Below are 13,982 nucleotides of genomic sequence, written 5' to 3' on the forward strand. Positions count from 1 at the left end.
GTGATTTGCCCAGGTCACACAGCAGACAAGTGGCAGAGCTGGGATTAGAACCCAGGTCCTTCTAGCTCCCAGGCCCGTAATCTATCCACTAGGCCAAGCTGTTTCAGTCAAGATGTATTTATAGTAGCTTAGAACTAGACATTCCTTTGTCTGGGAGTGATATCAGTGAAAAGTGCACTGTTAAAATTGGGCTATTAATCAGAAATGACAAGAGATAGAGTCTTTAAAATAATCCTAATGACCCTCCAATCTCATGTGTTCAGTTCATGCTATTCATCACTGAAGAATTCACATAGGTTGCATCATTTCAGTAACCAGTCTCATTTAGTCCCTTAATTAGATGATATTCTTTTTAAATTGGAGCATCGAGAAATGTGAAATTGTTCCTTAAAAGGATCATGGTTCAGTGAGTGAATGGAGGTAGTTCTGTTATCTTCTTTCATAAAAATTCTGTTCTATTGGCAAGAGCATAAGCAAAACAAGAATAGAAATATAACTACCGCAGGATGTGTGATAGCGATCTGTATGTTGGGGGCTGCTTGCTTCCTTTGAGACATAGACTCACTTTGAGCCCTTTGGTTTTCTTCTTTTTATGGAAGCAGCATGGCATAGTTAATAAAGCACCGGCCTAGGATTCAGAAGGGCATGGGGTTCTAATCCCGGCTCCACCGCTTGTCTGTTGTGTGGCCCTTGGGCAAGTCACTTCACTTCTCTGGGCCTCAGTTACCCCATCTGTATTGAGATCACTTCTCTGGGCCTCAGTTACCCCATCTGTATTGAGACTGTGAGCCCCACAGAGACAGGGACTGCCTCCAACCTGATTCGTTTCTATCCACCCCAGCGTTTAGCACAGTGCCTGGCACATAGTAAACACTTAACAAATACCACAATTTTCTTTTTCAACAGTGAGCCAATTTTGCCAAAGGGGTTACAGAGAGTGCAGCTTTGCTCCCCATTAATCAGAGAGGAGTTATCGAAAGTGACCCGGTTTTCTGGAGTTCAAAGTGAGATGGGAGTAAGTTTCCAGGAGGTGGGATCCATGTACCAAACATACATGGGGAATGACAAGGCAGAGACATACAGAGTTAGACAGAAAGAAAGGGACAAAGCAGAGACGGGAATAGAAAAAGAAATAGGGGAAACTGAGGCACATCTGCCAGTCACATAACACAGTCTGACCCCACCCTGGAGCCTGTCCCCCACAGCATGCGTCCTTGGCAGCGGCAGTTCGTGTTGTGAGCAGGGAATGTGTCTGATGTACTGTTACCTCTATGTATGTTTGTACAGATTTATTACTCTATTTTACTTGCACATATTTACTATTCTATTTATTTTGTTAATGATGTGCATTTAGCTTTAATTCTATTTGTTCTGACGACTTGACACCAGTCCACATGCTTTGTTTTGTTGTCTGTCTCCCCCTTCTAGACTGTGAGCCCGTTGTTGGGTAGGGACCATCTCTATATGTTGCCAACTTGTACTTCCCAAGCTCTTAGTACAGTGCTCTGCACACAGTAAGCGCTCAATAAATACGATTGAATGAATGAATGACGTTTAGTGGCCCGATTGAATGAATGAATGAATGTTACATTGTTCTCTCCCAAGTGCTTGGTACACTGCTCTGCACACAGTAAATCCTCAGTAAATACAATTAACTGACTGACTGACTGACTGACTGACTGGGAGAGCCCCCACTCCCAACCCTTCCAGAGAGGCCTCTTCATCCCTCTCTGTGGCACCATTTCCTGAGGAGCTGGGATGGAGGTTGTCGTTTTGTCCCCCAATTCCTCTCCCTTCAGCATGGCTGCAGTGGCCCAGACAGGGGGATTGTGATATGGGAGCAACAGTAGCGGCAGCAGCAGTAACTTTTCACACCCAGCTGGATTCTAGACTGAAAGCTCGTCATGGGCAGGGAACATGTCTGTCAACATCCTGACTCTGCCACATGGCTGCTGTGTGACCTTGGACAAGTCACTTCACTTCTCTGAGCCTCAGTTACCTCATCTGTAAAATGGGGATGAAGACTGTGAGCCCCCCGGGGGACAACCTGATCACCTTGTATCCCCCCCCAATGCTTAGAACAGTGCTCTGCACATAGTAAGCGCTTAACAAATGCCATCATTATTAACTCTGTTATACTTTACTTTCCCAAGTGCTTAGTACAGTACTCCATACACAGCAGGCACTCAATAAATGCCATTGATAATGATGATGATGATGATGAAGAGCCCTGACTGTGAAGACCCGGACTGGGATCCGCCTGCCCCTACCACAGGGGTCAGTTCCAGAGAAGAAGTCTCATGGCTGGGCACATGTTCCCCTGTCTACTCTCTGCTCTCGTAATCCACAGATCTTCTGAAACAGACTCCAGTCTCCCTGCTTCTGCCCCAGGGGTCAGTTCCTGAGGAAAATCCCATCTCCCTCTTCCCCGGCACCACTCCCTGGGTGGAAGAAGCAGCATGGTGTAGTGGATAGAGCACGGACTTGGAAGCCAGAAAGTCATGGGTTCTAATCCTGGCTCCACCACTTATCTGCTGTGTGACCTTGGACAAGTCACTACACTTCTCTGGGCCTCAGTTACCTCATCTGTAAAATGGGGATTGAGATTATGAGCTCCCTGAGGGACATGGACTGCATCCAACCCCATTTCCTTGTATCCACCCCACACTTAGTACAGTGCTTGGCACAAAGTACGAGCTTAACTAATACCACAATTATGATTATTAAGGCTGGGCACTTAATTTACCTATACAGACATTCCATCAAGAGGTGCTATTACGGCTCCTTTGGGGGATCATCTTAAAGGATTTCACCTTATTGATGTTTTACTGTGGAAGATTGAGAAACAGCATGGCTCAGTGGAAAGAGCTCGAGCTTTGGAGTCAGAAGTCATATGTTCGAATCCTGACTCTGCCAGTTGTCAGCTGCATGACTTTCGGCAAGTCACTTCACTTCTCTGGGCTTCAGTTGCCTCATCTGTAAATTGGGGATTAAGACTGTGAGCCCCCCGTGGGACAACCTGATCTCCTTGTAACCTCCCCAGTGCTTAGAACAGTGCTTTGCACATAGTAAGTGCTTAATAAATGTCATTATTATCATTATTATTCTCCCCACAGCTACTGATGGGTCTTATCCTTGCTTCTGTAATATCCTTGGTGGAGGTAGTGAGCACAGAGCAGGGCAGCCAACACTGAACAGAAGCAATAGTGAAGAAGCAGCTGCTGCAGCCACAGTCTCACCACATCTGATGCCAGTTGCTCAGACCTTTCCCTGGAGGTTCTGTCACAACCTCCTAGCACAGGGCCCGCAGAGGGTAAACCGGAGTAAAAATCTAGAGGGAGGAGCATGTTAAAGCAGGTGCACAGGTGCGGTGCCCATGGAGACGATCAGGGAGAGACAGCATCGGCTGACATCTCTACAGCCACCTGCTGCGTTTCTGCTTTCTGGTTTGCATTTGGGGTAGGAATGGAAGTTGTTACCTCTCCCTATATCACTTTTTTTCCCTCTCTCCTTCTGCCTCCTCTGTCTGTCTGGTAAAGTGAAGCTAATCTGACTTTCTGGACAGAGATTCTCTTGTTTGACGAATTCCCTAAGATTAATCGTTTTAGAGGAGGCTTTACGAAGCAATGATTCCCTCTTCAAGTGGATTAAAGCTCAATTTCAGCTTTGCTGATGAAGAGCCCTGTGGGGAGGTGGGGGCTGGGTGGATCGGGAACATTGTCTTTCTGCCACAGGGCCTCCCCTCTCCCCCATTCCTCTTCCCCTCACGGTCCCAGAGACCACCAGTTCATCCCTAATTTTCCTGGAGTTGGATCCCTGCTTGCTTTCTCCCCTTCCACTCCTCCCCCGCCCAACCAGCTTCCATCAAAGAAAAACTCTTGGGTTTTTTATGGGGATTTGTAGGAAAGCAAGAGAAGAACTGCTTATCACTCTAAATTATAAGCAAGCTCATTTTGGGCAGGGAACGTGTCTACCAGCGCTTAGAACAGTGTTTTGCACATAGTAAGCACTTAATAAATGCCATCATTATTATTATTATTACCAACTGTGTTCATTCATTCATTCAATCGTATTTATTGAATGCTTACCATGTGCAGAGCACTGTACCAAGCACTTGGGAAGTACAAGATGGCAACTTATAGAGACAGTCTCTACCCAACAATGGGCTCACAGTCTAGAAAGGGGAGACAGACAACAAAACAAAACACGTGGACAGGTGTCAAGTTGACAGAACAAATAGAATTAAAGCTAGATGCACATCATTAAGAAAATAAATAGAACATTAAATATGTACAAGTAAAATAAACAGAGTAATAAATCTGTGTTATAGTGCACACTCCTAAGGACTTAGTACAGTGCTCTGCACACAGTAAACAATCAATCCCAAGGCTCTCCCATGTTTGGACCTGGGATCCAACCACCTCCCTCCCCAGAGCCTACTCATTAACCCTCAGTTTTCCCAGACCTGAAACGAGGGATTCTGCTCAGAATCTCATTCTTGTCTTTTTTTTCCTATGTGATTCTCTTTATCTCTTTCTGTTTCTCCCTGTCTCACTGCCTCCCGATATCCGACTGTTTCCTTGCTTATTAAGCACTGCAGAATTTCCTAAAAGGGAATAGTTGGCAGCACAGATGTGCATACTCTGTGCCTTATGTGAGTTCTTCTATTCTAAGTGTTATTATTTCCTCAGAAGGAAGTGAAGTTTCCTGGAAATGTCAAAAGTAATCGTATGCTTCTTATATTTTTGCACATTATTAGTATACTGGAAAAGGGGTCAATGGTCTAAGAATAAAAAGAGTGTGTGGGTGAATGGGAGTACAGATAATTCAGTGAGAATAGGAGGCTAAGAAGCAGAGTAATAAAAGAGTGTTTGGAAATCAGATCGTTTGAATGAATGTAACAACAGTAATAAGCAAATAATACACATGATCACCTTGTGACAGTCTTAATCCCCATTTTTCAAATAAGGTAACTGAGACTCAGAGAATTTAAGTGAATTGCCCAAGATTACACAGCAAGCCTGTGGTGGAGCCGGGATTCGAACCCATGACCTCTGACTCTAAAGCCCATGCTCTTTCCACTGAGCCATGCTGCTTCTCTAAGCAGCATGTACGAGTATGGTTAAATAGAATTCATTTTAAATGATGTTGATCTGGGCAACAGAGTGAAATATTGACTGCAGTTTGGAGAGACGTAAGGAAGAGAAGTCAGAGAGGAGGCAGATACAATAGTCAAGGTGGGATAGCATAAGAACTTGGATTGGCATGGTAGCAGTTTGAATAGAGAGGAAAGAGTACAGTGCTCTGCACACAGTAAGTGCTCAATAAATACGATTGAATGAATGAATGAATGAAAGGGCAGATTTTAGTGATGTGAAGGTTGAACCACTGGGATTTTGTTATAGATTGAATATGTGAGTTGAATAAAAGTGATGAGTCAAGAATAATACTGAGGCAATGGGCTCATGAGACAGGAAGTACAATGACAAGAAAATCATAGAGAGTTCAGGGTTTGGGTAGGAAGATAACGAGTTCTGTTTTGGACATGTTAAGTTAGAGATGTCAGCGGGACATCCAAATAGCGATGCCTTGAAGGCAGGAGGAAATACAAAGAGGGAGAGAGATCAGGGCTAGAGATGTAGATTTGGGAATCATCTGCATTAGAGGTGGTAGTTGAAGTAACTGGAGTGACTGAGTTATCCAAGGGAGTGTGTGTAAATGGAGAATAGAAGGAGACCCAGAACTGAACTATGAGGGATTGCCACAGTTAGGGGATGGGCGGCAGAGAAAGAACCCATGAAAGAGACTGAGAATGAGTGGCCCAAGAGATAGGAGGAGAACCAGGAGAGGACACTGTGAAACTGAGGTGGGGTAAAGTTTCCAGGAGAAGGGGCTGGTCGACAGTAACGAAGGCAGCTGAGATGTCAGGGTGGATTAGGATACAGGAGAGGCCATTGGATTTAGCAAGAAGAAGATCACTTGTGACTTTCAAGAGAGTGGTTTCTGTGGAGTGAAGGGGACGGAAGCCACATTGGAGGGGATCAAGGAGAACTTGAGAAGAGGGTATAGACAACTCACTCCGGGAATTTGGAGAGGAATGTTAGGAGGGAGATGGACAATAGTGGAGGGAGCCACTGTTAGGGTCGAGGGAGGTTTTTTTTAGGATGGGGAGACATAAGCATGTTTGAAAGCAGTGGAGAAGAAGCCATTGGAGAGTGAACAGTTGAAGATGGGGGTAAGGAACAAAAGAAGGGAGAAGGCAAGTGTTTTGATAGGGTGAAAAGGGATGTGATTGGATGTGCAGGTGGAAGGGGTAGATTTTGAAAGAAGGCAGAACATCTCTTGAGGTACTGACTAGATGAGAGGTCAAGGTTCTCCCCAGCACTTAGAACAGTGCTTTGCACATAGTAAGCACTCAATAAATGCCATTATTATTATTATTATTATTATTATTAAGGTTAGAGAGGATTAATTTGGGAGTGATCCACCCAGAGGTGGGAAGCGAAAGCCATGTAAGTGGATGAGCTCCCTAAAGGAGAGGGGATGTGTTGGCACACTCTCTCTGGGCCCTGGTTAGTTCGCCCAGACCTCTCAGTCCCTGGTCACCACTGGGACTCTGGGGTCTGGTCTCTTCTGAAAGCAGTTACTATAAGTGCTTACTATTAAGCACTTACTATATGCCAGACAGTTTTCTAAGCTCTGGGGTAAATACAGGGTAATCAGGTTAGACACAGTCCCTGTCCAATATGGAGCTCACAGTCTTAATCCCCATTTTATAGATGAGGTAACTGAGGCACAGAGAAGTGAAGTGACTTACCCAAAGTCAAACAGCAGACAACTGACAGAGTCGGAATTAGAACCCAGGTCCTTCTGACTCACTAGGCCTCACTGCTTCAGTGGTTTTGGGACAGGAATGTTGAGGGAAATTCTTTGCATGTGTGGAGAGCCTCTTGATAAGGTCTGTTATTTATGCCATCTTGGAATGGCAAACGGTGGCCATTTTGGAAGGACTAGGAGGCACACAACTGTCCCTACTTGTATGCTGCCATAAAGCAATTGCATACTTAGAAATAAAGTATCTGTTTCAGGAAAAAAAGACAAACATATTGCTTTAGTTTTATCAGTTAGACATTATCAGTCCATATCAGCTTGGTGACTCTGCAAATTGTTTTCAGTCATAATGTTTGCATATCTCGTAATAGGAATTAGTCCCTGGAGGGGATTTCCCAAGGGGCTGATGCCACAAAGCCACACCAAGGAGATGCGTGGGAGTGGCAAGCAGCAGCTTAAGCACAGGAGGAATAAGGAAAATAAAGAGGTTAAGGAGTTTCACAATGCAGCCTCATTATGAAACTGCAGTGAGGAGGTACTCAGAAACAGCAAATTGCAGCTTGATTACCAACATATCAAGGAAAGACCCACATCAGTTATGACCGGTGGATGATCTCAGTTGAGGACAATTTCAGCCAAAGAGAGTCACATCGACCATTACAATCTACCCACTTAGGTGCATCCTCCCTCAACTTGACTGATTGCCAGTGTCTTGGGCTAATGATCCTCTCCTCCTTCTGTGCCCTTCCAGTATTGGTTGGGCAGGTATGTTAGTGCCCCTTCTTCTCCAAAGCCACCTCATCTCCTGGTCCCATCTAGTTTCAGCTAGGACGTGTTGTTTTCCTTTTGCCTTCTGGTAACTTAATTCTTCAAAGCTTTTGCTCAAAATGAGCCATTTCTTTCTTGATTCCGTAATGGTCTATCCTCAGCAATTGACTCCTAGTTTTCAATTTCCTCACTAGGTTACAACTTCCTTGAGGGCCGAGATTCTTTCTGCTTACTCTACCGAACTCTCCCAAGTGCTTAGTAGTGTTGCTGCTACTCTACGCACAGTATTAAGCTCAGTAAAAGCTATCAATTGGTTGGATTTAGCATGGATTGAGGCTTTGTTTTATTACGTCCTTAAAAATGCTTTTTCTGCCCTTTTTGCTTTGGGTTTCCAAAGGCTGCCTACAATAAATGGAACAGTACTTTTTTATTTAATTTATTATTTTAATTTATTTGGTATTAATCTCTGTCTCCCCCTGTAGACTGTAAGCTCCTTGTGGGGAGGGAATGTTTCTTGTTGTATACTTCGTAGTGCTTAGTACAGTGCTGTGCACACAGTAAGCGCTCAATAAATACAATTGAATGAACAAAGGAATGAATAAATATGATTGAATGAGTGAATAAATATGAATAAATGAATGAATGAACGAATATGAATCCAAGAAGGAAGGAATGAAGGAATGAATGAATGAACGAACTAGCTAACCATTCCACCTTGGAGCAGTCTCAGACTCCTGATGAATATCTCGGGAAAGTCAGATTTACTAGCTAATGCACTGTGTCAAGGGTCTTTTCATAGAGATCTCAATGCTGCTCCCTGGGCTTGCAGAAAGTCAACCAGAATAATAGAAAAAAAAACATGTTTCTCACTAAGCATGAAGCATATGACAAGGTTATAAATATCACAGACAGAACTGTGTTCAGGAATGTGACACATAGACTGAGTTTCTGCAGTGTGGCTGAATCCCTTGGATTTTATGAGGAAAAAGGATCTCCTTCTTTATTTGCATCCCGGGCATTGAGACCGAGACTGGCAGGTTGCCTCAGAACCCTCAGAGCTTGTGTTGATTGGAATAGCTGCAGAGAGCTTTTGTGAAAGGGCTCCAAATGCTTGCGTACCTTGCTTATGACTTTCCTCATCTTTCACATCCCTCCTGGATTTAGAGGTTTTGGTAGCCTCAGAGGAGCTGAGTTCCTAATTATCTTGTATTATCCCAGGACTTAGAACTATGTTTTGGCCCTAGTAAGCACTTGATAAATACTATAATTATTAATACCTGTGCCTGTGGGCAAGACAAAGCAAAATAAACCCTATAGTTAATTTGTTTTATCTTAGTGTGCTCACAGTTGGAAAGAAAAACAACCTTAAAATTCCCCCCCCCCAGTGAACTCTTTTTTAAAATTACAGCCTTTGCTAACTTCTATGTACATGATGAGTTGCAACAGTGACTTTTTTCCCTTCAGGATGCCTGGTTTTCCAACGGCCAGGCAAAAAAGCTATAGGACCTGAAATTTGCTGTTCATGTCGTGAGTCAGTGGCCTACCTTTTGCAAGTAGCTTGATTACCTCAGAATGTGTGCAAAGGTTAGAGCGGAGAGGAGGGAGGTATGAACCCTATAATCCTCTACTCTGTTGTTTAGGACTGGTTTCTTTTTTTTCTTGTTTAGAGATGCAGTGGGACCTAATGGAAAGAACACATAGAATTTCAAGAAGATTTGAAATATGGAAAGAGCTATGGTCTCTCTGTCAGATTTGGGAGTGAAAGGGATTTCAGGCCAGGAAGACAGCTGGGGCAAGAGAATGGTGGTGGGAGAGAAGAGAGAGTGAGGTACAGTAGAAGATTTGTTGGAGAGGAGTGAAGAAAGCAAGCTAGGGAGTAGCAGGTGAGCAAGATCAGACATGTATGATGGACTTGGGGGAGACTCCTGAAGCTGAGCATGAGGATTTTCTTCTAGATGTGGAGGGCTCGGGTTAGCAAGTGAAGGATTTGGAGGAGTTGAGAGATGTATGTTGAGGGACGCAACAAGAAGATGATCCATGCACTAGCATGTCGTATTTTCTTGGAATGGGCACAAGGGAGAGGCAGAGAGATGAGTAAGGAGAGTGATGCTATAGTTTACTGTGATGTGACCATTAGGGATGTCGAGTCACACTTTGAGATCTCCCTTTAAGTGATGTAAATTCAGCCTATAGCCATCTCCCAGAACTCCTCTTTTTCCTATTTTATTAATAATAATAATTCTGGTATTTATGAAGCACTTACTATAAGAGCCAGACACTGTACTAAGAGCTGGGGCAGATACAAGCAAATCCTGTAGGACACAGTCCCTGCCCCACATGGGGCTCACAGTCTCAATCCCCATTTTACAGATGAGGTAACTGAGGCACAGAGAAGTGAAGTGACTTGCCCAAGGCCACACAGAAGACAAGTGGCAGAGCAGGGATTAGAACTCATGACCTTCTGACCTTCTGACCTTCATGACCTTCTCAGGCCCGGGCTCTATCCATTATGCCATAATAATAATAATGACATTTGTTAAGCGCTATGTGCCAAGCGCTGTTCTAAACGCTGGGGGGATATAAGGTAATCAGCTTGTCTCACATGGGGCTCACAGTCTTAATCCCCAATTTTCAGATGAGGGAACTGAAGCCCAGAGAAGTTAAGTGACTTGCCCAAAGTCACACAGCTGACAAGTGGCGGAGCCAGAATTAGAATCCATAACCTATGATTTCCAAGCCCGCACTCTTTCCTCTGAGCTACGCTGCTTCTCTATACCATACTGCTCCTCCATGCCATACTGCTCCTCTACTATGCCATGCTGCTCTTCTTAGCCTCAGTAGCATCTTTGGTGAAGTACCCAGGTTAATTTGAATGTGGACCTAAATTCTATCCCCAAGCAGCAATATTGAAGACTCTTTCCTGCTCAGTCAAAGTATGTCTCAGACCAAACTCACCAGGTCATTCCTGACTAATCCAGAAGACATCCACCCTGTCTATTTATTGGTAGGGTCAATGGGAATGTCCATCTAAACCCTTCTAAAACCCATTCTAGTTCTTATAATATTCCTCCCCTAGAATTCAGATCTAGATCTAAAGTAGGCACTCATTTTTTTTAAATAAAGGCATTTGTGAAATGCTAGCTCCATACTAAGCACTGTTCTAAGCACTGGGGATAGATAAAAGCTAATCAAGTTGGACACAGTTCCTGTCCCATATGGGGCTCAATTTGTGTTTAACAGATGAAGGGCCTGAGGCACAGAGAAGTGAAGTGATTTACTCAAAGTCATACAACAGGAATGTGGCAGAGCTGAGATTAGGACCCAGGTCCTTCTGACTCCCAGGACCATTATTGGATTCCCTCTCCCACCCACCTGCTCCTGTGGAGGACTATCAGGTAACAGGAGTTCAGGTAATAGGAGTTTTTAATACAAGGAATTTCTCTTTGAGACACATACTTCTCATTCCACCATGCAGGCCAGCTATAGTGCGTCTGTAGCCACAGGTAGAAAAATCTCAAGCAGTCTTTTAAGAACGGAACATTGATGTTTCTTTCTAGAAAAGTCCCTTAATCCCCAGCCAAATCACACTGGTCATAAAAGCTAGAAAAAACCCCAAAGAACAATCTGTACACTTCATGAATAAAGGACCTTATCTAACCAGTGTACTTCCCTTTAATTGATTCCATCTGAAGCCACCACAATCTTCTGTGCTTGGCACATTGTAAGCGCTTAACAAATACCATTATTATTATTATCATTCTGTAGTAAATATATCGAGTACTCACTATAAGCAGAGCACTTTAAGTGCTTGGGAGACTACCATAGAATTAGTAGTTAACTGCCCTCAAGGAGTGTACAATCCTTGATGGGGAGACAGAGACTGGGATAAATTACAGCTAGGAAGATGTAATGCCTAAACGTTATCCTTCCTGGAGACTCTGTCACTTACCAAAATATTCCAGGACAATTTTTTGCTGGGGAGAGTGTTCATTCATTCATTCATTCATTCAATCGTATTTATTGAGCACTTACTGTGTGCAGAGCACTGTACTAAATGCTTGGGAAGTACAGGTTGGTAACATATAGAAACGGTCCCTACCCAACAACGGGCTCACAGTCTAGAAGGGGGAGACAGACAACAAAACAAAACATGTGGACAGGTGAACATGAACATGTGGACAGGAGGGTTCCTGACAGGGAGCTATTGATAGGTACCAGCCTTCTCCTAATGGTTCCCAATAGTTTCATAAACTCAATCTCTTGTCCCATTCCTCGCTTCACTAGCCATTTCAGTCATGCGATCTGCAATGTAGATAATGTGCTTTGGAAGTGTGGTTCTCTTTGAGGCCCTCAACTCTGGCTTTTTCATCTGGCAATAAAAATTCCATCATGCGATAACCTATCTAAAGATGGCTTTTGCCCAACTCTTCACAATTCTCAGGGTAACTAATCAGCAGTGATTATTGGTGTGCAAACGTCGATGGCGGAACCAGGTAAAATAGGGCTGGAACTTGCATTCCAAGAATTCTGAAGTCTCTGCTGAGGAAGAGATACCATCGTAATCATCTTCTACTTATTGAGCGCAGTCTCAGCAGGCATAGCTGTGTACTTTAGGTTCTAGGCAAATGGAGACAATAATATTTAGGGAGCTGTGCTAAATCTGTTTTAAAACATATACTTGTATATATGTACATATTAAACTTCAGTCCATTAAAAAAGGCTTTTGTTTCCCAATGGCCAAGATGATATTGTGCCTAAGAGCAGCAAGTGCAAAAATTAATATTTGAAAACATGTAGCACTCAACTTATGTTTTTAATAACCCTACCACCAATATTGGTAATAAAAATAATAATGGCATTTATTAAGCGCTTTCTATGTGCAAAGCACTGTTCTAAGTGCTGGGGAGGTTACAAGGTGATCAGGTTGTCCCTCGGGAGGGTCACAGTCTTAATCCCCATTTTACAGATGAGGTAACTGAGGCCCAGAGAAGTTAAGTGGCTTGCCCAAAGTCACACAGCTGACACATGGTGAAGCTGGGATTTGAACCCACGACCTCTGACTCCAAAGCCCGTGCTCTTTCCACTGAGCCATGCTGCTTCTCTGGTACACACAGAAGCTGTTGAATGATATTTTTGTGTGTCTTTCTCCGCCCTAAACAGCAGGCATTGTCAGCTGTTGAAGCAGCTTTCTTTTGTTCAACGATCGGAATTCCAAACGCACATTACTCCTAGTCAGCAGTTCTGGTGGGCATATAGGATAGAAGGGCTTGGCCTATATTTCTTATCTGAGGCAGCAAAAAAGTGGTTAACTAGGATGACCCATTTTTTTTCTTTTCTTATTTTAGAAAGTTATAATGGAGACACATGGGTCGGAAGAAAAGATGGGTAGGATTCGGAAGGAGTGTCAAGAGTAAAATGCCAATTAGGGGGAAATTTGCTTTGGAAAACTGCCTACTTCCATTTTGAAAACTTATTTACCTCACTGATGTTATCTTGGAATTGCAGTTCATAGATCTTTCTTTCTCTGATGGTATTTATTAGCCTATTTGTTCAAAAAAATATTGAAAATGGAAAGTTATATGCTTTGGGCAGGGTAATAGTTCTGATAACTCTGAAACTCAAGGGGGTAGAAATAAAACATTAACTATTCGCTGCCTAAACATTACTATCTAACTGAACTGCATGACTGAAAGAAAATGCAAAGAATGAGTGTCCGTTACGAGTTCACAAGGGACTGCTCAGCTATTTCAGAATAAAACAGGATCTGCCGGGAATTGAGAAAGGAAGCCAATAAGAGTATCCTGAGAAAAGTTAAGATTAGGAAAAATAAAGGACTGTGAAAAACCTGAGAAATTGTTATTTACCACTAATTTAAGAAAAATGAATAGCACTTGTGCTGGTGAACACAAATGCAAGATCAACAAAAGACAAATTGAATTTTAGCCAGACATGAGGACTAAATAACAAAAACCTCTTATCCCTGAATAATTAATGGTGGGAAATAGGCCTGTGAGTAATGAACAGAGACTAGATCAATGATGATTCAAAATGACTGAACTATTGAACTGCTTTTTAAAATTATTCTTTCACAAGAAATGTACAGAAAAAGGATATGGGAAACTAAGCAGTGATGAAGACCTCGATATAATTGTTGATCAGAATCAGGTAAGTGAACGCTTAAATACATTTCTTATTGCTGCTCTCCATTTTGTTACATGTGAGAAGTGTCCAGATTTTCACTGTTAGCACAATTATTCTTTTTTTTATTCTTATAAATAAAAAGATTTCTTATATTGATTTCTTATATTGCCCCAGTTGTGCTCTGCCCATCCCATCTGCCGATTGCAAAGCAAGATGGTCTTTGAGTATTCTTCGATGGAGAT

At 43.0% G+C, this 13,982-nt stretch overlaps 1 protein-coding gene across 11 annotated transcripts in view; it reads left to right on the plus strand.

Moving 5' to 3' along the window:
• The window catches only part of PEX5L (peroxisomal biogenesis factor 5 like), a 320,579-nt gene that overhangs the window by 65,773 nt on the left and 240,824 nt on the right, over nt 1-13,982 (plus strand). For 7 of the 11 annotated variants that reach the window (XM_038744150.1, XM_038744205.1, XM_038744180.1 and 4 more), the window contains exon 1: nt 12,901-13,764. The exons of 2 other annotated variants lie outside the window; for them this stretch is intronic. In XM_038744150.1, coding sequence (XP_038600078.1) covers nt 13,648-13,764 — 117 coding nt within the window. In that variant the 5' untranslated portion in view covers nt 12,901-13,647. Of the gene's footprint in view, nt 1-12,864; nt 13,765-13,982 lie in introns of those variants that run through there. 2 more of the 11 variants (XM_038744164.1, XM_038744156.1) reach the window with 2 other exon arrangements.

Source organism: Tachyglossus aculeatus, chromosome 1, assembly GCF_015852505.1.
Source record: "Tachyglossus aculeatus isolate mTacAcu1 chromosome 1, mTacAcu1.pri, whole genome shotgun sequence".
Lineage (NCBI taxonomy): Eukaryota > Metazoa > Chordata > Mammalia > Monotremata > Tachyglossidae > Tachyglossus > Tachyglossus aculeatus.